At 39.2% G+C, this 23020-nt stretch overlaps 1 protein-coding gene across 1 annotated transcript; it reads right to left on the bottom strand.

Annotated features, from left to right (window-relative positions):
* Nucleotides 1-2170: 2170 nt before the first annotated feature.
* march11 (membrane-associated ring finger (C3HC4) 11) lies at nucleotides 2171-22442 on the bottom strand. The gene is made up of 4 exons (XM_031735325.1): nucleotides 22065-22442; nucleotides 13125-13280; nucleotides 4812-5004; nucleotides 2171-2493 (listed from the first exon to the last, which is right to left on the bottom strand). Exons 1-4 carry the CDS (start codon nucleotides 22440-22442, stop codon nucleotides 2171-2173), a joined length of 1050 nt encoding a protein of 349 aa, XP_031591185.1.
* Nucleotides 22443-23020: the final 578 nt, after the last annotated feature.

Genomic DNA, 23020 nt, shown 5'->3' with positions numbered 1-23020 from the left:
AATGCTAATTTTAATTCAGTTTATGTGCCAATAGTAGCATGTTTTCGTAATAACAGTACATTGTAACACTGATTTTCAGCAGTGTGTCAGTGTGTCCAAAAATAGCCGACCCAAGAAGAAGAAGAAGAAGAAGAAGAAGAAGAAATAAAGAGAGGTTGATGCCTATATGGCTCCCATATTGGAAGACTTGCTTCTTGAAAGAAGTTCATAAAATTCACTTTGTCTTCAGTCTTATGAAAGCCTGGCAGTATACATGTAAGACTGACAAACATTTCCACACTAGAAATAGAATCATCTGTTTTCCCCTTCCATCCTTCTGGATGTTTAATGACTACTGCATCCTCAGGTTTTAGTGTTAATTTTGTACCAATTACAAACTGTAAGCCAACTAAGAAAATTACTCTCCCAGTTTAATCTGGGTCATCATCTCATCTTCTTTATATTTTTCTTTATATTTTGCTGCCAAAGAACCAGACTTCCTTATACTTGCAGGGTCTTTGTAAGGTCTTTCAAAGTTTTTCTTTGAACATTGACTGCTTATTCACCATTTTCACTCCAGTTCTTGTACCAGAAAATTTTCAGAGGAATGTTGTTGTTGTTGTTGTTGAGCCATTTTACACTGACCTATGAATGATTAGAGCATTAAAAAGGCATCTAAGATACAATTTTAAATTGTATCTTTAGACACTTTGCAACTAGGAACCTCTCCCAAAAACGCATCATTTGTTGTTGATTTGTTGATAAATAATGACATAGACACCACAGAAAAAAATAGTATTAGTACAGATACTATTATAGTAATAGTACATTTTGCACTAATGAAGAGCTATTAGTTGATAATTTGGTCTATCTCAGCAAATTTTTCAAATTTTATCTCAGCAAAACTGAGAAAAATGGAGGACAAAAGAATAAGTTGCAGAAAAAAATCTATATACAGCAGACGAACAGTATCTGAAAGCCAAATAGAGAAAAGGCTGAGGAATGAAAATTGCACAAGAACTGGACTGAAAATCAGTGGCACCAGTTCTTATTGAGTTTTAAATGTAAAATGTTTGTTTCAAATCATTCAGTATTTACAAGGGCGTCTATAGCCATCTGGAAATCATGGTGGAGGCTCTGTCATTATTTGGGGCTGCATTTCAGCCAGTGTTCTTGGGGATGTTTTCTAAATGTATTAAATTTTGAATGTAGAAGTCTACCATCAGATTTTAATTTACCATGAATGCTATCCGCAAAGCTTCTGATCATTTTCAGACACACTGCCAACACTATCAGTCGTGGACTGGCCTCCCCAGAGCCTTGACTTTATCATTATTGAAGCAATGTTGACTCATCAGAGTAAATGGAACAAAAAAACAGCCAACATCCAAAGAAGAACTTTGAATGGCTTTTCCAGAAGTCTCTGAATGCTACTTAAAGAAATTACAAGAGGTAAGTAAGCTTGTCTAAGAAAGTTCCGGCTGTGTTGAAAAAGAAATGTCAAACCAATTATTGACTTTCAAGCTTGTTAGAATTGTAGAAAATATGTTTTTTTGCCTTATATCCTGTATTTCCATCAATGTTTGCACTTATTTTAATAAATCGCTACACTTTTTTCACATTTTCCTAACAAAACCTAAAGAAATTAAGGGTGGCTTGAGACTATGACACCATACTGTCTATATGCCATATTAGAGCAGAGATATATGAGAGAGAGAGAGAGAGAGAGAGAGAGAGAGAGGGGATATTGGCTGTATACAGTATTCCTCAACCTTGAACAGGCAACCCTGTGATCCTAAACCATCTCTGATGTTGTGCCTTAGAGTTGTAATCTGGATAATCCCATCACTTCCTTCAATTCCACATGACATGAGTGCCGCACAACGGTTTAAAAGGAACACTACAAAAAAAAAAAAAAAGATTTATATGAGGGTGGCTCATGTCTCTGTCACAAAATAAACAGTGTTATATCTCAGAGTAAAAACAAAGGCACCAACACAAAAATGTGAGTTACTGAAGGTATTAGATTGGTTTGAGGACCAGCCCCAGACAGCACAAACAGTTCAAATAATTAAAAGTATTAAGTCACGGAAAAAATCTGCAAAAAAACAACTTTGCAGCACAGCTCAGACTGTAACTCCCAGATGTAACCCATCAGATGCCTTGTCTCTGTACAAATACTGCTTGGAGTTTATACCGATGTTACACGAATGACAACCTCTCCTGAGTCACTGTCCTGGCTGAGGTTGTTTCGGGGTACCATTCTGTGGCAAAAGGGTGCCAAACACAGGCAAGTCCATGGATGTGATCCCAGCTGGGTCGGGTGTAAGGGGCCGCTGGGCCCAAAGGTGGCCAAAGGCAACCAAAGTGTCCTGGGGGCCAGCGAAGAGTGACCAGTGCTCGTCTCCTCCATGTCCTTGGCCTTGTCATAGCTCTGAACATCCCAGTGAAGGTTGACTGCTCGCCAGCGCATAAACACGTTGTACACTGCTGCCCCCTCGTGGATGATCAAGCCTGTTATGATGACAACAATTGACACGTTTATAGGAATAATAATAATTTGTTTCCTCTTACATATTTCATCTTTCCTCACTTTAAAGTTGCCCTTCTATCCTTCTCTTCCAACAACATCTATTTGCTGAGAAAGCTGTTTTTTGCGTGGATCGAGAGTAACACCAAAGCCTTTGTTGATTTTAAAGGCTGAACGTGGCTTCTTATATGCATGTTAGAGGAAATCTGAAGGGAAATGCATTTTCTGTATGGTCCACTGACAAAAAAAGACAGTGGAGTGGTGGATGAGTGACAAATTTAGGGATACCCTGCCTCCCAAAATTGGAAAAATGCATAAAAACCTTTTTTGTGTTTGTACTGTCTGCTCAGAAGGTGGTATTTTATGTTGTTGTTTTTTCTAGTGATTTATTGTGTAACCCAACCTAAGGTGGCTGTGACATTTCTTGACAACAGCGAGTGGTTGTCAAGAAATCAGTGTTGGAAAGGTTCAGTCTGCTAAGATGGCTACAACAAAAGACTGAAGAGAAATACTCCCTTGGATATGCTCAGCACTATTATGAGATAGTATGAAATTGACTGTGGATGAATCAAAAGCACAGTAGTGCATTATTTTCTTGACACCATAAATTATAAAAAGGTCCACCACTATTCTGAGAGATGAACTTTGAGCATGCTGATCTTAGAAACCTTTCATATTTGTGAAACCAATTTGTAGCACTGACTGCTAAAAAGATCATTTAGTCATTTATGTCCAGCAAACAAGGGTGGAACATCGACATTATCTCACCAGTCAAAACTGACACAAGTATGATGGCAAAAACTGCATCGTATACAAACACATGATGACACAGTTTCAACGTACAACAGAGGTCCAGTCACACTGTCTCATACAAAGCAAGAACGATCATTTAAACAACCCATTCATGTGTCTGTGTTAGTTCTCTGTCATCCAGATCACCGTAGTCTTAAAGGCTTGAAAAAAAGGAGACAACTGGACTGAACTGGTAACTGATCAAGGCTCTTGGATGACTCCATTAAGCTACTGGGAAACTTCAACAGCCTGCCTGATCTGAACCTAAGCGGTCTTCTATTGTTGGACTTCTGCTAACCACAGATTGTCCATGACACACATCAGTGCTGAGTGACCAATTTTATAATCATATTATCAGACCTGCGGGCGTATACGCTCATGTATACGTACTGACACTCATTCAGTACAGTGACTCATGGTCTCCACGGCAAGACACTGTAATTTTGAATCTCTTAGCGATTAAATGGCTTTCATGTCTTCCTGTTCTCACAAGCCTAAATGTTTTATTTCTTTCATTTTGTTTTTGTTTATGAAATGCTAATATAAAATATTTATTGAATACAAACTTTATTTGTGCTAAAGAAGTCCAAGACAGACAGACACCCAGTCTCTGCACAACTTTTCATTTTGTAATTACTTTTCAGTACATGAAAAATTATTAAAGTTTTGGCACCATGATGCAATAAACAAGCAAACTAGAGATCTGCAGTGTGCAAGCTGTTATTTTTTTTTTTTTCCCACTTATTGACTCATATTTCAGCACAGCACCTGTCCCATTTTCTGGTGTGGATGTGCATGTATTATATCCTATTTTAGGAATTACTTTTCAATCAATTTAGATATTGAGAAAAATATTATTTATAATCCTATTTGACAGAAAATCTTTAAGATGGCAAAGAAATATTTGCTAAAACACTGAACTGTCCACTAAAATGTGGTTCAAAGGCTGTTCATACTTTAGTCGATAACCTCAAAGCACAATGCAGTATTTTTTTGCCCCGAAATCATACACTGTCCATGAAGTGTAAAGTGGATCTTGGAGTCTTAGGGAGGATTTATGGTCTGTCCAATGTGTATATTGGATGGTTGGATAACAAAAACCCAACAGCTCTGACTCATAGGGGGAATCATTTCTCAGGCTTTCCACACTCACTTCACGTTGTGATCGTCCAGCTTTGCAGAGGTGAGAGGCGACCTGAGCACTGAGTACTGGCTGTACTTCTTTCTAGCTCTGTTGCCCTCAGCCAGCCACCCCCTCACTCTGTCCTCAGAACAGCTAAACACGTTTAAGAGCATATCTAAGGAATGAGTTTATAAAGACACTGACTTTAAGCACTGAAATTTAGGCCTATGTTTAGGAATTTTAGTTATACAAGTACATTTGAAATCAAATGCTCATCCACATCTGAGTTTCAGGGAATTTCCTAAAAGTTGCACATGGTCATGACAGAGAGTCAGCTACATCAACAAAGGACAGCTGTTTGGTGTGCAGCTGCATGCCCATTCTCACCTACACAGACCAGGTCCATGAAGCCATACATGCCATAGCAGATCTGGAAGAGGACGTCACGACGCTGCCAGATGGCCTGAGGGCTGAGCGCCGACCAGAGCAGCCAGGAGATGCTGGCTACAAGGAAGAGAGAGCCCAGGAACACCGCAATGATCTGCACCTTCTCCACCAGGGTAATGGTGATGGACTGCCACTGCACAAAGAACAGAGGCAATACATGAAATACACACTTTGACTTTAAATAAAGACTTTTGTTATATTTTAGCAAGAGATAAGATAAGATCTTTATTTATCCCAAAGGAAATTCTTTTGTAACGACAACCCAATCAAACACAGCACCACTAAATTTGGATGTCTGCCCTGTGTTAATCAAAGACATAAATAAAGGAGGGCCTTTCCACAGTATCATGCCAGAGTGACAAGGCAGTCCAAGTCCCATTTTTATAATTAAAAACAATGTTGCACTTTTTAATGCATTATTGAATATATAATTATATCCATCCATCTGTTCATTCCATTCATCTGTCAATCAATCCTTCCATTTTCAGAAAGCAGCAGCCTAGTCAGAGACGCCAGCCCTCCCTGTCCCTGCCACCTATCGATGATATTAATCTCTTGGTCACTGCTCAAAGTTCAGTGTGAGGGTGGGACTGGAGCTCAACCAGTAAACTGTAGTGAAGGGAGTTCTTCTCACTCATCCGTCTACACTACAACAAACTAGTACAGTGTATATCTAAATAATAATATAATAACCCACAACGGAAGTTGTTAACTGTCCTAAAATATTTTATTATTATTATTACTATTATTATTATTTAGTTTGGGAAAAATGACTCCCCCTTACATGTCTCACAGTGGTTTTGTCCACTTCTTACCGTTCCCTAACTTCTTTAGTTTGCTAATTTAAAAGACATTGTTTTCTATATCTACCAGACAGCGAAGCATAATCAGTCTGGTTGTAACCTGAACACATCTGTTTTTTTGTCACCTCATTTAAAAAATCCTGGTAACAGGTACTAGACATAATTGTACCCACTATCTCGTCTGCGAGGAAGGTGATTCGGATTTTTTCTTTTTCTTTTGTTAAAAAAAACAACACGGAAATAACACAGTGGTCTCACTGAAAGCTGAGCTTTCAAGGTATATTATGGTGATGAGCACTGCAACAAAAGAATCAGTAGGAATACACTAATCATGCACATTTCACCTCAAGTTGAGATGAGCTGGATCGAAGTGTGCGTGCGTGTGTGTTGGCTTCAATGACTTGGTCTCGTAGAATACATTTAATTGTATCTGTGTTAAGCATCATCTTCTGTTTTATCCCCCCTCTCAGTCTTCTGACCGTCTAAAGTTTATTTATACATAAGCATGACGCCAGCAGGCATAAACCCTGTGGACACTGCTGCGAGGCAGAGACAGAATCCAGTATGTGATTGGTGGACTCCGGCAGTTCTTTCAGCTCATATCCTCTTTCTATATTATTGCGGGTCAATACAACTATTCATACCACCAGAACCCCCACAGTCCGCCACTGAGCGCAGGGATAATTGCTACATACTCGTTATTTCGTTTTATTTGGCGATAACAGAGGCGGAATTGCACAAAACACATCCTGTGAGGACCAAAAAACACGATGAGAAACCATTATCTCCCTAAATTGTGCTTTTATATTAGACAACACTGTGTTTTAAGCAACAGTGGCTGTGAACACTTCACCAACAACGATCTGAAAACAACACAGCAGTTTAAGTTAGTTTATACAGTCTCATCTGATTTTAAATGATGCCTAACAAAGAAATAGAATCTTTTCATACAGTAGAAAAACGTGACGTCATGTTCTGTTCGAAACGAGAAGCCACAAAACGGAGCGTCGAAAACACCTCGAAAGATTTTAAGTTGTCTGGTTGTTGCACACACAGTTTTTCTAAGTCTTCCTTTTATTGTGCCACTGTCAGTTAAGACGCGGAAAAGCCGCATGCCCGAAGGGAAGAGAGAGAAGCGCGCAGAAAACCCACCCTCCACGGAGATGGTAAACACTCAAACACTCCACTCACTAACTTACTGCATATAACTACTTTTATTAAGTATAGCAAAGCAGCTGCGAATGATATCAGTGCAGTGATGTGGGGAGGCTCACAAGACAAACCTGCTAAAAGTGGCCTTAAATATGCATTATTAAGTCAAACATGCATAACAGAATGCATCAGTGTACTGCTTTGCAGTTTTTGCTTTAAATTTGTCATTTTGCATCTTTTTTGTTTTTATTTGAACTGCTTTCAAACTGGCTGCACGTTTGAAAATAACTTGGTGTTCATGCATTGTCAGTATGGTAATAATGCACTGGTGTTTGATCTCAGAGGGCATTTTTACATAACTTGGGACTTTAGGACTGCACCCCGAGCATGCGCAATCTCGTCCAATCTTGGAAAAAAAGCATTAGACTGATTTCACAGTCTTACGCTCACGTACACATGTATGCTACAGTCCTGCTAATTTAAAAATATGTGTATCAAAAATAAAAATGGGCGTCTTTATTCACCCTAAAGTCAGTGCAGTGCTTAGAAGAAAATAAAACTGCACCAAAATTAAACCTGCTTTCACTTTTTTTTTTTTTTTTTTTTTTTTTTTTTAAACATGGTGCCACATTCCTGTTAATTAAAACATCTTTGCATACAAATAAGGTGTGTAGTCAGGTGACCTTAGCTCGTCTCATAGAAGGAAAATATAAAGTTTTTAACTCCATTCATTGCACCTACATAATGGACATGACTAAAACTCGTAGCAAAGGACTCCGTTTTTTTTTTTTTTGTTTTTTTTTTTTTAAAATCATGAATATTTAACATTCCGATATTGTACACCGATTGTGTGTGTTAATGGAAAACTAAACTGATGTTTGAAGGGTTGCAGTTTTGAAACACTGGAATAAAGGTGGTGCACAAAAGCAAATGTAAAAGTGACTTCCAGAGAACCATTTTAAATAGAAGGAGGGCTGGGAGGGGGTTCAAGAACTGCACAGAGAGGCAACACATGCCTGATACAAGAATAAAATACTCTATAAAGTTACTCAGTAAAAAGCAAAGTTCCTGCATTTAAAAAATCATGCTTAAGTAAAAACTTAAAAAATATTATCAGAGAAATAAAATAAGCCTGATTTTATTTATCCCAAAGGTTGGGAAATTACTGTACATATACAATTACAGATAATTACAGACACAAACACATAAAAACCAGTGTTGCTCAATAAAGGTGAAAAACATATGAAGTTAAAATCTAAATATAGTATAACAAGGAGTTTACATCTAAACCGAATACAGGTAATTTGGTGGTAAAGGTTTTCTGTAAGTGTCCTTGTGGGTGTATAGTGAAAAAAAATATATTTAAGAAGATTTAAAATAAGTTAAAAACTGCAGTAGATGTTGTTAGGCAGTCATCTTTGTAGCAACTTTCTTGGTAGTATTTGTGATTTGTAATTTATGTTTCTTTGAAGACACAAAGTGTGCGGAAGAGACTCTCACTGAGCTGGAGTACACTCCTGAGCAGGATACGAAAAGTAAGGAAAACATGAGAGCCACAAAATGTAATTAATATGATGCAACTTCTCTTGAGGTTCATATATATATATATATATATATATATATATATGTACAAAAACATGAGTAAAAAGAGCCTGTCATCGCCTCTGTGTCCAACAGGCAATAACCAACGTGACTAGAAGGACCTACACATGGTTGGATAATCACATTAACCAAAACAGGACCAGGAGCTCTGACAGACGACAATATAAAGAAATGACCAAACAGTTCAAGGCTACCCTGAAAGCATGCTACAAGAATGACAAAGTCTCCAAAAAGGAGATGAGGATGGCCAAGAAGCAGTGGAAGGAGACCATGAAGAAAGTAAAGGAGGAGGACAAAAGGAGGGAGAAGCTATGGAGATAAGAAATCTCTGCATCAGAGCTCAATCAATAACAATAAGAAAACAGAATATAGGAGAATGGAGAGGTACCAGAAAGTACAGAATAAACTTTCGAATAAAACAACTTGGAAACAGAAGATTGTTGACAACAAGTGGATGACTGAAGCTGCACGGTGCTCATTTCAGAAGAAAAGACTTAAGGCGGACTTTGTGGACAGAAACTAAAGCTCTGCTGAGCCTCAGCTGTGTGTTTGTTCAGTCTGCCAGTGACTCAACTCCCATCTGGAGCGAACAGATATGAAAAGGCCTGAATGTTCTTCAGTGAGAGAAACGATCCAGAATGCAGATATTTTAAGCCTCAGGAGTCTCTGTCTGTTCGGGCTTTTGAAGGAAAGGACGACTGCAGGAATCCTGATGCTCCAAAATGACAGCAGTGACGTGCAGTGGCACCAGAAATGCACAGCAGGTTCATACTCAACGCCGCATCCACCTCAAGCTACCAAAAGCAGCCATCGCTGTCTCTGTTTTCTTCACAATAAATTCTGTACTTGATTACTTTAAGAGAAGAGACATTTTCTTTAAGTTTAGCTGAGCAGAGCAAAATTAAAAACCTCTGGTTATGTGTTGTGTTTTGACAAAAACAGAGCAATAGAGGCAAAAATATCTCGATTATAGATTTCTATAATTCAGAAAGATCGCAGTTGTCCTTGGATACTGGTTACACATCTTTTCTTTAATGTCACACCATCAGTTTGTTAACCACGCTTTCTGTTAACAACTTCTACTCTGAAACCTATAGATTCTCTTTATTATTGATTCATAGTGGCTATGTAAAATTTTAGGAAATAACTTATTAACTATGAAAAAAGAGGGTTATTGTACCTTAAATCCTATATTAGGATTTTAATGTCAGCTCATCAAATAGATGCTGACATGTTTTAGTCTAAGAACTAAAGTGGTGAACCAACTGATTATTACAGCCATCACTAGTGCTCAAGTCTTTCAAATTTCTAGCAATGTAATTGAAGTAAATCTTTTTGAGGGCTAATATTTCAATTGGATACTGAGATTAAACTAAAGCTAGAAATATTAATTATGTGCGTCTGTCTTGTGAGTCTACATTACTTATTATTGACTTCAGCGACTACATCGTTGTTATGTTTAAACCCCTCCATCCAATTTTTCAACTGCTTAATCACGGAAGGCCAGAGACAGATTACACCAGATCAAACCCAGGGTACACCCGTCAAACCAAAAGCCTTTTTGCTGTAACAGGTACTCCAGTTCTTTTATATTCCGTGGTTTAAGAATACCGACATTATATGTTTGCATTGACCTGCTCTGTTCAGCCCTGACCACAGCATTGTGTATTTCTAGCTGTGGACCTGATTTTTCGTTGTGGTTGAAGCTGTGTAATCGCTGCTAAAAAAAACAAAACAAAACTCTAGTTTATAATCAAAAGTTTTTGCAAAACAGCTCTGCGTCTGAAGGGTTAAATCCTACTTTGAAAAAGGTCAAGATTCATCCACATATTTCTACATTCTGTGCACAATGAGTCACTGAACTGCAATTAGAGGCGCTTATTTAAACGGTCAATAAGGAGAAAAGTGTGCATCATCATCATCATCATCATCATCGGATAAGTGCACTTCCACATTTGGGTTCTGTGTATGACTTTAAGCCAACCATTTTACAAGAGCAGCTCTAACAGACGCAGGTGGGTTTATCTGTTGTCAGCTTGCCAGTGAAATGGCTTTTTACCAGTTTGGCTCCGTGAGGCTGTTTTTACTCCAACTGAGAAGCTGTGAATATTTCTGAGCATAAATCCAACTGATGGGTCGATAACATCAGTGACTGTAAAAACAATTTCTAGTTAATGCCCCCATAATAATTTAGAGAACACACTTGATGGGGGAAAATTGTAACCTCGATTGTAGTAAAAAGCAGTTAAAAAAAGGTGGACAGGAAACAAATGGCTGCAGTTTGGTGGCACGCGTCATTTTTTAGCCTCTTAAAACTACAAATCTGCAGAGAGCATTTCGTTTTGGAAAGAAGAGCACTCGCTTTTTCAATCATATCCGTGTGCACTGAATTGGCAGTTACCAAAAAAATCATCAGTTACTCCATAATGTGACTGTTTGGTATAATCATGCAGAGCAGCAAAAGGCTGCTGAAGGTCTCCAAAACAGCTGCTGTTTTCAACATTAATGGGATATAAAGAAAAAAAAACATGACAGCATCTTCTAGCTCAAAATTGTATATTAAAAACAACAGTCATCGAGATGACCCTGAAACATCTGTTTTTTTGATGTACTCCGTCCTTTCCACACAGTTTGCAAGCATGAAGACTGAAGAATCTCATTTAGAAATTAGTGAAGTGGAATGACCTTATTAGACATCAGAAACCACCTTTCATGCGGTTTTTACCTCTGCCACAGAAAACCATGAAAAACCAATATGAAATATTCTTTTTGTTCAGTTCATGAATAGGGTTTGGCCATATTTTTCTTAACAAGACATTCAGAATGAGTTTGAAACTCATAAGGAAGTATACTTTGTGCATGCAGCACATATGTTGCGAAGAGTCTCCGGGGGGGGGGATGTCACCTTGGAAAGAATACAGAGTTTAGAAAAACTAACAACCTTTGCATTTTGACCCGTATCATGATCTTTTTCTTACCCTAACCTAACAGTTTTATTAACATGAGGCTGGGCATTGTCGAACAACAGAAAGAACCCAGGACTCACTGCACCCCCATGAGGTCTGACAGTGGGTCTAAGGATTTCATCCCAGTACCTAATGGCAGTCAGGTTGCCTTTGGAGCATAACATTGTCCATGGCTTTTCCAGATCCTTTTTATGTCTGTCACATATGCTCACGCTGAACCTGCTTTCATCTGTAAAAAGCACAGGGATTTACCAACTCTAGTATTCGATTGGCATTCGCAAATGCCTACCTGTGCAACCTCTACAGGGCCCAGGCAAGGCACTTTAAATTGCAAGGCAAAGACTCTACAGGGGTCTGGAACTCCAGTCCTCGAGGGCCGCTGTCCTGAAACTTTTCCATATGTCTTTGACGCAACACACCTGAAGACGATTTGTAGGTTATTAGTAAGACTATAGAACTTGGCTGCATGCTGAGGTGGCAATTCAGCCATTTGATTCATGTTACAGCAGCTCATGAGTGAATGAACATGGTGCAATAAAAGTACTTTTAGTAGTACATTTTTCCAAACACTTACATTTACTTAAATTTACTTGAGTAGGGTTAGAGGTTGCCAGCATGCAGTTAAGTTCTATAGACTCTTGCTAATGAAGTACTAATTTTATTCAGGTGTGTTGCAACAGGGACACGTGGAAAAGTTTCAGGACACCGGCCCTCGAGGACTGGAGTTCCAGACCCCTCCTCAACAATAATATAAAGAAAACAGAGAAAACCCCCCAAAAATCATCAATCCCTTTGAGCAAGCTATTAAGTAGTGACACTGACCTAGCCAAATGCTAAAACTAGTGAAACCATCAGAAAAGATGAGGAGGGACAAAACGTCAGTGGCCTCCACCTGTGAAACCATTCTTGCTTTGGCGGTTGTGTCATTGTTGCTGTGTTGTTAATTTAACACCAAAGCAGCTAAACTGATTAACAACCCTTAACTGACAGTTCAGACAAGAATTTTTTGCTTTTGTTTTTTTGAGCAGTGTACGCAAAAATTAATTCAGGAAAACAAAAATAAATAGTGGAAGTACTTGACCAAGAATGAAACAAAGGAAAATTCATATAATGAAACAGCACTCCGCTCTCCTATGTTACTAGCTTATCCCAGCCTACACTACATACAGCAGGGTACCATGGACAAGTTGACAGGGCAAACACAGAGAAACAGACAACCAATTATATTCACACCTCAGGCCAAAAATAATACTGAGCACCAAATAACCAATTAACATGTTTGTCTTTGGACTGAGAGAGGAAACTAGTACTTGGAGAGAAGCCACACAGACACAGGGAGAACATGCAAACGCCACACCCTCCAGCAGGTTTAAACCCAGGCTTGCTGTAAGCAAGTCCTAAGCACTGCACCACTGAACAGCCCTTTCACAAATACATATCAAATTTATTTAAAATGTCACAACACAAAATTCATGCAGTCAGAGTGTAATTATTTATTTATGTGGTCAGCTAACATATTCCATATATCCACTGTATATAATGACTGACACTTTTCCTGAACCTTAACTAAGCAGTTTTAGTTGCACAATCTACTCAAACCTTAATCATAGAGGTAGAAGTTTAGAAAAGACAAACAGCAGAGAAAAAAAAATAAAGAAAGAACAGTTAAGTCTGAAAGTGAGGCAACTTTCAGCAGAGGGTAAATACTCTGCCTTTCAGCAGTATTATACCTGCCATGGTCTCTTCAGATTGATGGCGATCACCTGGAAACGGTAGCAGCACAGCTCGCAGGTCCAGCAGCCCCGCTCGCTGATCCACTTCAGCAGGCACTGCTGGTGGGTATACCGCACCGAGCCATCACACCTGCACGGGTTCAACAAGTCCCCCTGGAGACCAGAGAGAGGGCAAAGGTCAAACATAAACAGAGATAAATTTAAGGGGAGGAGACAAACTGACACAAATACACAAATACAGTTTAGACCAGAGCTGTCAAATTCATTTTAAATCACCACTGGTTTATATGTAAAATGATTGAAGATGGATTAAAAATCATTCCAATCATATCAAGAAGGAGATGGTTTCAAGCTACAGCTGGATTAGCTCAACTAACTACTAAATAGCTAGACTCTCTTCATGAGGGCTGATGCAGAGATGATTTCTGATTAGTCTAGCCTCAATTGTTCATCTCTAGATTTTTCATCAATAATACTGACACAAGAGGATTAGGGCCACTGGGAAAAAGTGGGCACATCTTTTTTTTTCTTATTTTCCAGAATTCTGAGAAAAAAGTCAGAATTCTGACTTTAATCTCAGAATTCTGAGAAAAAATGTCCACAAATGTGAATACGCTTCATCCGAACAACCTCAAATCTAATTACTCACCAGCAGGGGTCAACTCCTGTGATTGCAAAAACAAGTCATATCTGTTCCACTGACATCCCAAGGACTCACTGACCACTGAGAGATTTCAAAGACAGTCCAAAAGATCAGTGTATCTGATGTCTTCCAAAAGTTGGCATTGATTGATGACTGGATCGTTGGCGGCATCAATGACGGCATGCTCATTAGCTAACAACTTGTGCCTTTTGAGCAAACCCTTTCTGACTCAAATAATGACCATAATTTACTTTTACTAAAAAATACTATTATGTTCATTTATATGATTCAAAAACGATGACTGAGCCAATAATGCAACAGGGAAATATTTACTGAGATCGCAGCCAAAGAGCTGTTGTTTGATAGACTTTTATTCATCTGGATAAACGTTGTATAGCCCATGGAGTCTTCTCTGTTGGCCATTAAAAAGGTTTGAGGCAAACTAGTTTTAGTATTCAAACCTGGAATCTATGTTCATATACAAAGTGACTTTATCCATTAGTCTATGGTTGTAGATGATGTAACTAATAGAGCATTATTCTCCCTGTCTTTGTGCAAGGTTCACGATATGAACTTGTGTTTCACAATCACTCTGCAAACCCTGCACATGGTAATGCAAAAGCAGCAAACAAAAACTGGAGCTATACTTGCTACTTGACATTCATATCTTGTCTCATGTTCTCATCATTTTGGCTACTCCCTGTAGTACCAGTGATAAATTAAACCTCAGACTCTTTTCAGGAACAGGGAGAAACTATCTGCTTTTGGTTCAATATTGGAGCTGTCTATCCAATATTAATCTTCTATCCTTTTCATGGTCCATGTGTCATCTTTCCCATCATCCAGAAATCCTTGTTTTCAGGCCTCAGTTTGGCCTTTTATCCCAACAGGTCATACATCAAAGAAAACACACGGCTTGTTCACCAGAGGGCCTTACCAGCATCGCTCAGATCAATGACCATTTCTCAAAGCTACAACACTTACGGATATTAACGGTGGGATGCAGCCTGACATTAATCATTACAGCCGCATCTATTTGTTCCGATGGGTTCTTTTCTTTTTTCTTCCTCTAGGCATTCCTCAAGCAGCCATTACTGCAGCTTTGACCTGCTGGCTGGGCTGTGAGTGGCATATTAATAGTATATTAAGGTCAGTGGTCAGAGAGCTCATTTTTCATCATGTCATATTAACCTTGTGGGTTTAAAAGGACCTCGGAGGCTTTCGCTTGAATGAACTGATGCAGGTCAGCTATACACTGAAGCAGAGATTGATAAAGCCAACTTCAAGGATAATTTAAATAAGTCAGAGAATTCTCTAAAGGGCCTCTCTGAAAACAGTGCACTTATTTTAGTAACATAAAGGTTGGTCCATTGAGAAGTACACAAGGTCAGAATGTAAGAAAGCAGTGTAAGCTATTTGTGTATTTCTTTTGAGATGAGAGAGAGCTTGGCAGAGCTCCAGCTGAAAATTAAAGAAACATCTATAAAGAGAAGATCGTTAATGATGAGCATTGATAAGATTTTACTGATTCTCCTTATCATTCCCTTCTCCCTTATTAATTCCTGATCAAGTTTCTCTGTGGGAAAAGAAAGTGGCCTGCACAGGTGTTCAGCATCACTGTTGGGATTTATCAACAACTGATCACTGAATCTGAACTGACTGTAGAAATAGAGCAAAAAAAGGGACTCGATTTAGGAAAAGCTCCACTGTCATGAATATGGGTGTCTGGATCGGCTGATACTGGGCTTGGTGACTAATAATGGCATATTGATAAACAACCAATTCACCTGTGTTCTAATCTCGGGGAATGCCAGGGTCACAGCAGTCCACACTGTGCCTTAATGCACTGGCAATAACAATATTGCAGGGTTTGACATAACCAAGGGTTTGGCACCAGTAAAAAAAATTATGTTGGGCAAGTTGATTGGCCAGCTGCTGTTCGGGACTATTTTTCCACCAACTGAAATTAACCTTCAATTAATAGTATTTTCACAGAAAAGTACAATTAAAATCTTTCATCAAGCCACATATTCATGTAGTTTAAACATGAAAAGGTAACCTTGAGGTGCTCCCATCCTCTTTGTTCTGCACAACAGTAGCACAACTGAATTAATAAGATGTTAAAATGTCTATATGCAGATTAAATGCATTATTAGGTTTTTTAAATCGTTTGGCAGCATTTGTTGGAGGCTGGCATTAACCACCCCATCACTCAATAACACCTTTATGTTATGCTGAGTTTGAAGTTGTGTAGTAGCAGTGATCTTTGTGTTTTTCTTTTGTTTCCACTTTCTGAATAATTTCCCCTTTATTCTTTCGTTTTCACACACTGGTTTGGTTCAAGGATCAAAAACTAGATGGTTGGGTTCAGGACCAAATGTTGCTTTGTGTTAAAGTAGCCTCGTTCACATTGATAAATGATGAGTTGGGACTGACAGCCCTATTTCACCGATGCCATAACCACAACGCCCAAGGACACTTTGTAGTGCACACTAGCAGCTTTGACAAAATGGCACTGTTTTATGTTGTGGGAAGGAAAACGGCCTGGATGTCAGTGGTTGATATTTATCTGTTTTGGCCCATCCTTTTGCACTGTCAAATATCCTGATGAGAGTTAAGCTTTAAAGCATTTTTATTGTATGATAAAAATTGCAATACAAATTTTCTGTCTGCAGACACAGAGAGAAGAAATAAACAAGCAGGAAAAAAATATCAGTACTGGGATCTGATACTGGTTAAATTTGTGTTTGTTTTGCATTCAGAAATAAATTTTCACTGGTGCACAATAAACTTACACTTCATTGTTTTACAATGCACAACAAATAAGAATCATGACAGTACTGGTAAGAGGAAGTGACAAGCTCACACTTGCCCCACAGCGGATTTGGAAGTAGATGATCAAGTTTAAAAATCACATCTCATATTTTGACTTTATCAAATAGCAGACCATGAAAACTGATTCACTGAAAATGGAGTGTGCCAAAATTTGAAAATAAAAGTATATTGATTACAGTGTTGAGTTTTACTTGCTGTGTGAGTACAAAACTTACACAGAAAATGCAAAGAATTTCCCACAAGTCACTTAGTATCAGTAATCAATATAAGCATATAAAAATAATCTATAATAATTTATAAAATAATGTAATAATGTATCAACATCTTGCTTAGCCTACTGACTACCAGCTGCAAAATCAATTAAATCTCAGGGAGCCGGTTTAGCTTAGCGGATTCAAGATCATTTTAAATGACCTGAAAGCTGCTTCTGCAGACTTACTGCTTCCCCTGTTGGACCTGAGCTAGGTTCACTTATTCTCATATTTCACATTTTCTTAGTTTTGAAGTTTATCATTTTGTGATATCTCTTTGTTGCACACATTTGCTGTTTGTTTATTTTTGTGTGTATTATAATTGAATGCAACTGAGCTGACTGAGCTGCTACCTATTTTGACCTGGACACCGACAACATCTCAAGAGTCTGACTTTCCAGGTTAAATAACAATAAAGTGTATATGAGATTTTAAATAAAATGCTCCGCATAATGGGTAATCCATAAAGGACTCGTATATTTTACTTGTGTGTGCACCTCTGTTTATTATTATTACCATGGGGAGGATAACAGCGAGAGAAAAATTGAGCAGTCACAAATGAAACTATATGAAAAATAAAGCCCACACAGCAGCGTGGGGTGTTCAATCACAAAAAACGATTTAATGTCAAAGTCATCATTAAGGCCTTTAGGGGCTGAAGCGCTCAGTGTGTATATACAGCAGAGTTCAAGTTTTAGGAGCAAAGAGTTTATATCTCCCACTCTGGGTGGATGTTTTATTGCCTCAATTCCCACATATCTGAAAGAGGAAGTGTTGCACTTCGTCTAAGTGTACATCCACAGCACTGGATGTCTGTGATAGTGCTGCAGTGTTCAACTTTACTAACATTTGAACATCTTACTAGTGTGTGTTAATCCACACTGAAGTGTGTATACAATGTAAAACTTGCTTAATGTTGTATTTTTTTCCAATGAGTTGGTGGTTAAATGAGTTATAATAGTTGGCAATGAGCACCTGGGTAATTTCCAGATGAGGAAATGTCAGGGTGATGAAGGGGAAGGTCTGCTCAGCTGAGAGGGCCCTTACAGCGCTGTTTGAGTGGGCTGAGAAAAACAACTGTTAAGAACTAGATCTGTTTCAAAAATAATGCCAGGCTTCTTTGATTATGCTCTTCACAGCCTCAAATGCCAGTAAATATTGCATGGCATAAACAATTCCTTGTTCTCCTTCTTTAGATTTGTAATGATAAGGCATTCAGTTTGAGATATGTTTAAAAAAACATGAGGCTTTTTTAATCAGAGCCTCTTTGAATCCTCTCTGTCTGAGGCTTTTTTAAAGCATCTTAGCTTTGGCGTGAAAGACCTCATTACAGATGTAGATCTTGTAATTCTGCTCTGAACCAAGAAACAGGAAGATTTTTCTTAAGAGACATTGGATTATATGATTAAAGCTTTAATCCATATAAGCTTGGGGAATAAATACGTTTTTAGCTGGATGAATGGATTTACCTGATGAGTGAAGCTATTTTTGCTATCATGGCCACTCCTAAGATCTAAAAAAATCATGTCTGTGTGGTATAGTCTTGCTATTAAGTGGTCCTCCAGGTATGATTAATTTGTCAAAAGAAACTCCAATAACCAACAAAACCCAACTTCATGGCAAATTTTCACTCTAACCTTTCAACCATATAACAAGCTCTGCATTAGACAATGTATTTCTTATGTAACTGGACCTTGTGTTATTAGCTAAACATTTAGAGTAAACCTTGAAGGGTGTTATTATGTTTTTGTCTTACTCTCTGCCATAGTCATACTGTTACAATGTCCAAAAGTTTGAATAAGGAAGTAAGCACATAAGTGCAAATACACCCCCCAAAGTCAAAAGCTCTAAACACTTGATTACAGACCCTTTTTTTTGCTCTTCACCTTTGCTGATGTCAGTGAGAGCAGATATGCCTAATGAAGGTAATCTATAGCACAGCTTTGATTGTCTGAGTGAGACCCAGTATAAAACAAATAAAAAGCCACTCTAGTACATTCCAAGAATACACTTTTGGAGTTGGAAATGAACACAATATGCTTCACATTAGAAAATCGTTATTTAAACTGTGATGAGAAAAACAGCAATGTTCTCATTTCATTCATGGTGCTCTTATAGCTTTTTTAGTGCAGCTTTTAAGAAACACTTTCATAATCAAATGGTGTTTACAGTGCAGATGAAAGCTCCCAAATAAATAAGTTAATGTCACTGGCAATGCCACCTCAAGGCCTGTGTATACACTTGTTGTGCAGACAGGCAAATGCAAATGTAACATTTAAAATAAATGGCAACTCGAGGGCTTTTTATTCAGTTGTTCTGGGGAGCTCAAGTAAACAGTCTGGTGATTGTTAAAGAGTAAACAATGCAACGAAGTTTCTTTAAAAAGCCAGTAAATGAATCTAGAGCTTGTGAAAGAAATGCCATAATAAAAGATATAAAACTGCATGTCAGCTCAAGGCCTAAAGCTTTATTTGCCCTGGAGCTTTCCGCAGCAACACACGGTCTTTAGATTGAGGAATAAGCAATGGAGGGAAAATCTCCAGAAAACTTTAGTGAGTAGACCAAAGGTAAAGAATTTCAGTAATTTGCAATACAATAGTTATAACTCCCTTTAAAATTCCATCTAGTTTTCCACTACTTTGGTTTGATAATTGTGTTTATATATCATAGCCCAACCCTTATTGGCTCTTGTTTCCCTCTCTGCAGTCCTCTTTAAAACTATACACTCACTAAATTCTATAATTTTAGTCCACCTAACAGCCTCTTTGCGGCACCCTTTACCCACTGATGATTAATATGACGTGTGGTTTAAAGCTTCATAAAAATCCCATGTAGCAGCAGCACCTGTCAACTGCTGTTTGACTGAAATATCAAGCAGATCTATTAAACAAACAGATGAGAAGTTCTCAATGTGTTCACTACATCTGCTGGTGGATTAGCCTGAAAGCTGCAGAAAATGTGTAAAATTAGACCCTAAGTTGTGGTTGTTTTGTCAGCTCCTCTGACAAAACTAAAATTAAGATAAACTATAATCATTACCCTGCACTGTTGAATGAATAAAAGAGCACTGGTTTCTGAAATGAAAGTGGTATGGAAGATGTCAGAGTATGGCTTAAACCAATCAATCCAATGACTGGAAGTGGATTTTTATGGTGTTTACGGCACATTTTCACTCTATCTGCCGAGACATGAATATTTAAAATGTTAAATGTCTGTTTTGCAATTTTCTTGATAACTGGTGAGCTTGCCCAGCCTGTGGCCGTGTATCAAAATCAAATATCAGTCTGGACCCGGAGGCAGCATTATTAGATTAACTCTGCTAATAGGCTGTAGCCCACGTTCAGAAGACAGGATATTCACTTAGGCATTTACTGCCCTTACTCCCCTCTTTCCCTTAAGCTCCAGCAGCGATGTATCGTCCCTCATCAGGCATCACTGTCACGAGCCCAAAAGGCCTGCAGAGTGTCAGATTTCAGAGCCGGTAGGACAATGTCCATTTGTCCCTGCAGGTCCACATCAGTCCATTCACCTCCAGGAAAACATGCAGACAGTTAGACTGATGCATCGCTTCAGGGAAAATATTTATTATTAATGGCCCATGATTCAGTCACTGTCATCCCCCTCTGTTACGATGAAGGAGCTGCAGTTTGTTTTACTGTGTATGGGTGGAAGGACTCACCAGTTTAATCTTAGTTTAATCTATAACAGGAGCTTCAAACAATAATAAAATGTAATGTAATATTATACTGGACTTCATTCATGATCTACATGCTGCCTCCACCCTTACAAAAATAATGCTCATCATGGTTTTCTTTTATCTGCTTTTATTTCTCAGTTTATTGAGTTTTTAATGCATTTCTACAACCCATTTTTTTTTAAAACAGAACTGCAACAAGACACTGGGTTGTGTTTAGAAACAGCTTCAACTGCTTCAGCAGTACCAGGCTCATGACCTCAAGAGTCCTTTCTGAGGCTCCCAGTGCCTGAATTTTGTCACATGCACTAAAAGTATAACAGTAGATACTGATGCTCATTGAATCTACTATAGCATTGCTGTATAAATGTGCTCTGAAAGCCACTGGAGTCAAGTTATACATCTTTTAGACCCTCAATATAGGGCAAATATTAGATTAGAGTTTGTGTTGGTGGTTATACAATGTGTAAATGAAAAATACATGCCATGTAATCCACATATGATAGCCAAAATATACTCTAAACAGCCAAAACACAAGTCCAAGACAAGTGGGGGGATCTCATGGTGGCTTTATCAAAGTTTACATATATTATGTAGTCAAAATGTTACAATAAAGAGGCTTGCTCCAAGTATATGTATGAGGAGCTAGCAGTGAAAATGGTTATGTTGCAACAGATGTCTCACTGCAGTGACCCCAGAAGACATCCAGTGCACATATTTAATAAACGAGCAGTGTTTGATGCCCTGATCAGAAATTAATCCTTTACTTCTAAACACAGTAAGATCTGGCAATTATTAACAAATACATTAAATAATATATAAAATCTTATACATCGCAATGCAGCTGTACTTTATGAGTTATGATACATTAATTGGTTAATTAATTAGAATGTAATAATTTAATGGAAATTAAATGGAAACTGAAATCAATTAACTATGGGATATAATTAATTATGATATGATATTTTTAGTATCCACCGGTAAGTTGATGAATGGTAAAATATTACTGGCCCTTGAGGACTTCTAAAGGAGTACTTGTTCTCAGCTTTCGAATTGCTACCCTTGATGATTTCAGCACCACGGACAGCAGCAGGCCCAGCGTTACTGAAAGAAACTTTTCCCTGTAATATCTCAGAGAATTAAAAAGCTCATACACTTTAAGCTCTCTCTGTGTGTGTGTGTGTGTGTGTGTGTGTGTGTGTGTGTGTGTGTGTGTGTGTGTGTGTGTGTGTGTGTGTCTTTCTGATTGGCTCTCTGCGCTACTGAAATCTGTCCAACCAGACCAGCCAGCAGGATATGAACTCAGCAGGTTTACCTCACTTTAATTAGAAGAGTTGCTACATTCAGCCAATCAGGGTTAAGCATTGCGAGGACCGAGCCCTCACCTTCAGTTTAATTCAACTTCGACCATTCACAAAACCGGGGCTGTTAATCTGCCAACACTACAAACACATTTGGTAACACAATCCTGGACATACACTGGTTGGCAGCAGTAAGCTAAATGCCACATGTACCTGCTCTGCGCCTTGGAAGCAGATCCTGCAGCTGGGAGTGGGGATGCAGGTTTCGCTGCTGCAGTTTGAATGCATTGTCTGAGCCTTGCAAGATCTCCCCCCGACAGCCCCGTCCTCACTGGAAAAATTCCCCTCGTTGTTCTCCACAGTGAATTTCTCTGTGTCACCCCCACACGCGTCCCTGCAGCTCCGGCCCTCCCGGCAGCCCTCTGCCCCCTCTCCCTCCTCTCCTCCCCGGGCTTCGTCCTCATCGTCGGGGTGCGGACGTCCTTGGGAGCCGTGAGGTTCGCTTTCCTCCCAGGTGTGGCGGTGAGGTATGGTGGTACCTCCACTCGCCTCCCCACACGCGGGACCCGCCTCTCCCTCCTCTGTGCTCATAATAAAATGAAAAGTCGAAAATAAATTGCATAGATGCCGCCCGACACAGTATCCACCACCACTGCGACGCAGGGATGCGATGCAGCCTTCAGGCTCCTTGATTACAGCGCTGTCGGCGAAAATACCTCCGCTCCGTGGTTTCCGAACTGAGCCGTGCTCCTCCTGTAGCCGAACCTACAGCGTGACAGCCTGGCAGAGCTGCAGTTGAGCCGCAGGAAGCCCACGGTGCTGCTGCGGACCGTCGCTCGGCTGGAACCGCCTCATGCGCTCCGGAGACCCGGGGAGCATTTCCAAGCAGCCTCCATGCATCGCAACGAGACTCAGCCGTCCTGAAGCACCCAAATCCCCCTCTTCCTCTCCTCTCCCCTTCCTCCTCCTCCTCTTTAGTCCCCACCGATAAAGCCGATGGCAACAGAGCAGCGGCACGCAAACAATCTTCCGAGCGGTCCAACACGGGCTGGAAGCCGCCTGATGTGCCCGAGCATTCACCCTGCTGAGGGGCTCTTGGGCACGAATCCACTTCAAGTCAGCTGTAAGTTCTCTGATGAGTCGTGCACTCTCAGGAAGCAGAAAAGACC

The sequence above is a fragment of the Oreochromis aureus genome, linkage group 18, assembly GCF_013358895.1.
Source record: "Oreochromis aureus strain Israel breed Guangdong linkage group 18, ZZ_aureus, whole genome shotgun sequence".
Classification (NCBI taxonomy): Eukaryota; Metazoa; Chordata; class Actinopteri; order Cichliformes; family Cichlidae; genus Oreochromis; species Oreochromis aureus.
Note: the sequence above shows the minus strand (reverse complement) of the source record. Positions and strands in the feature narration are given on the sequence as shown.

Coding starts and splice junctions, on each gene's coding strand:
- march11 (XM_031735325.1), bottom strand. CDS start 22,442: ATGAGCACAGAGGAGGGAGAGGCGGGTCCCGCGTGTGGGGAGGCGAGT. Junction 5,005..13,124: donor ATCTGAAGAGACCATGGCAG/GTATAATACTGC, acceptor TTCTTTGTGCAG/TGGCAGTCCATCACCATTAC. Junction 2,494..4,811: donor CATGGACCTGGTCTGTGTAG/GTGAGAATGGGC, acceptor TCATCATAACAG/GCTTGATCATCCACGAGGGG.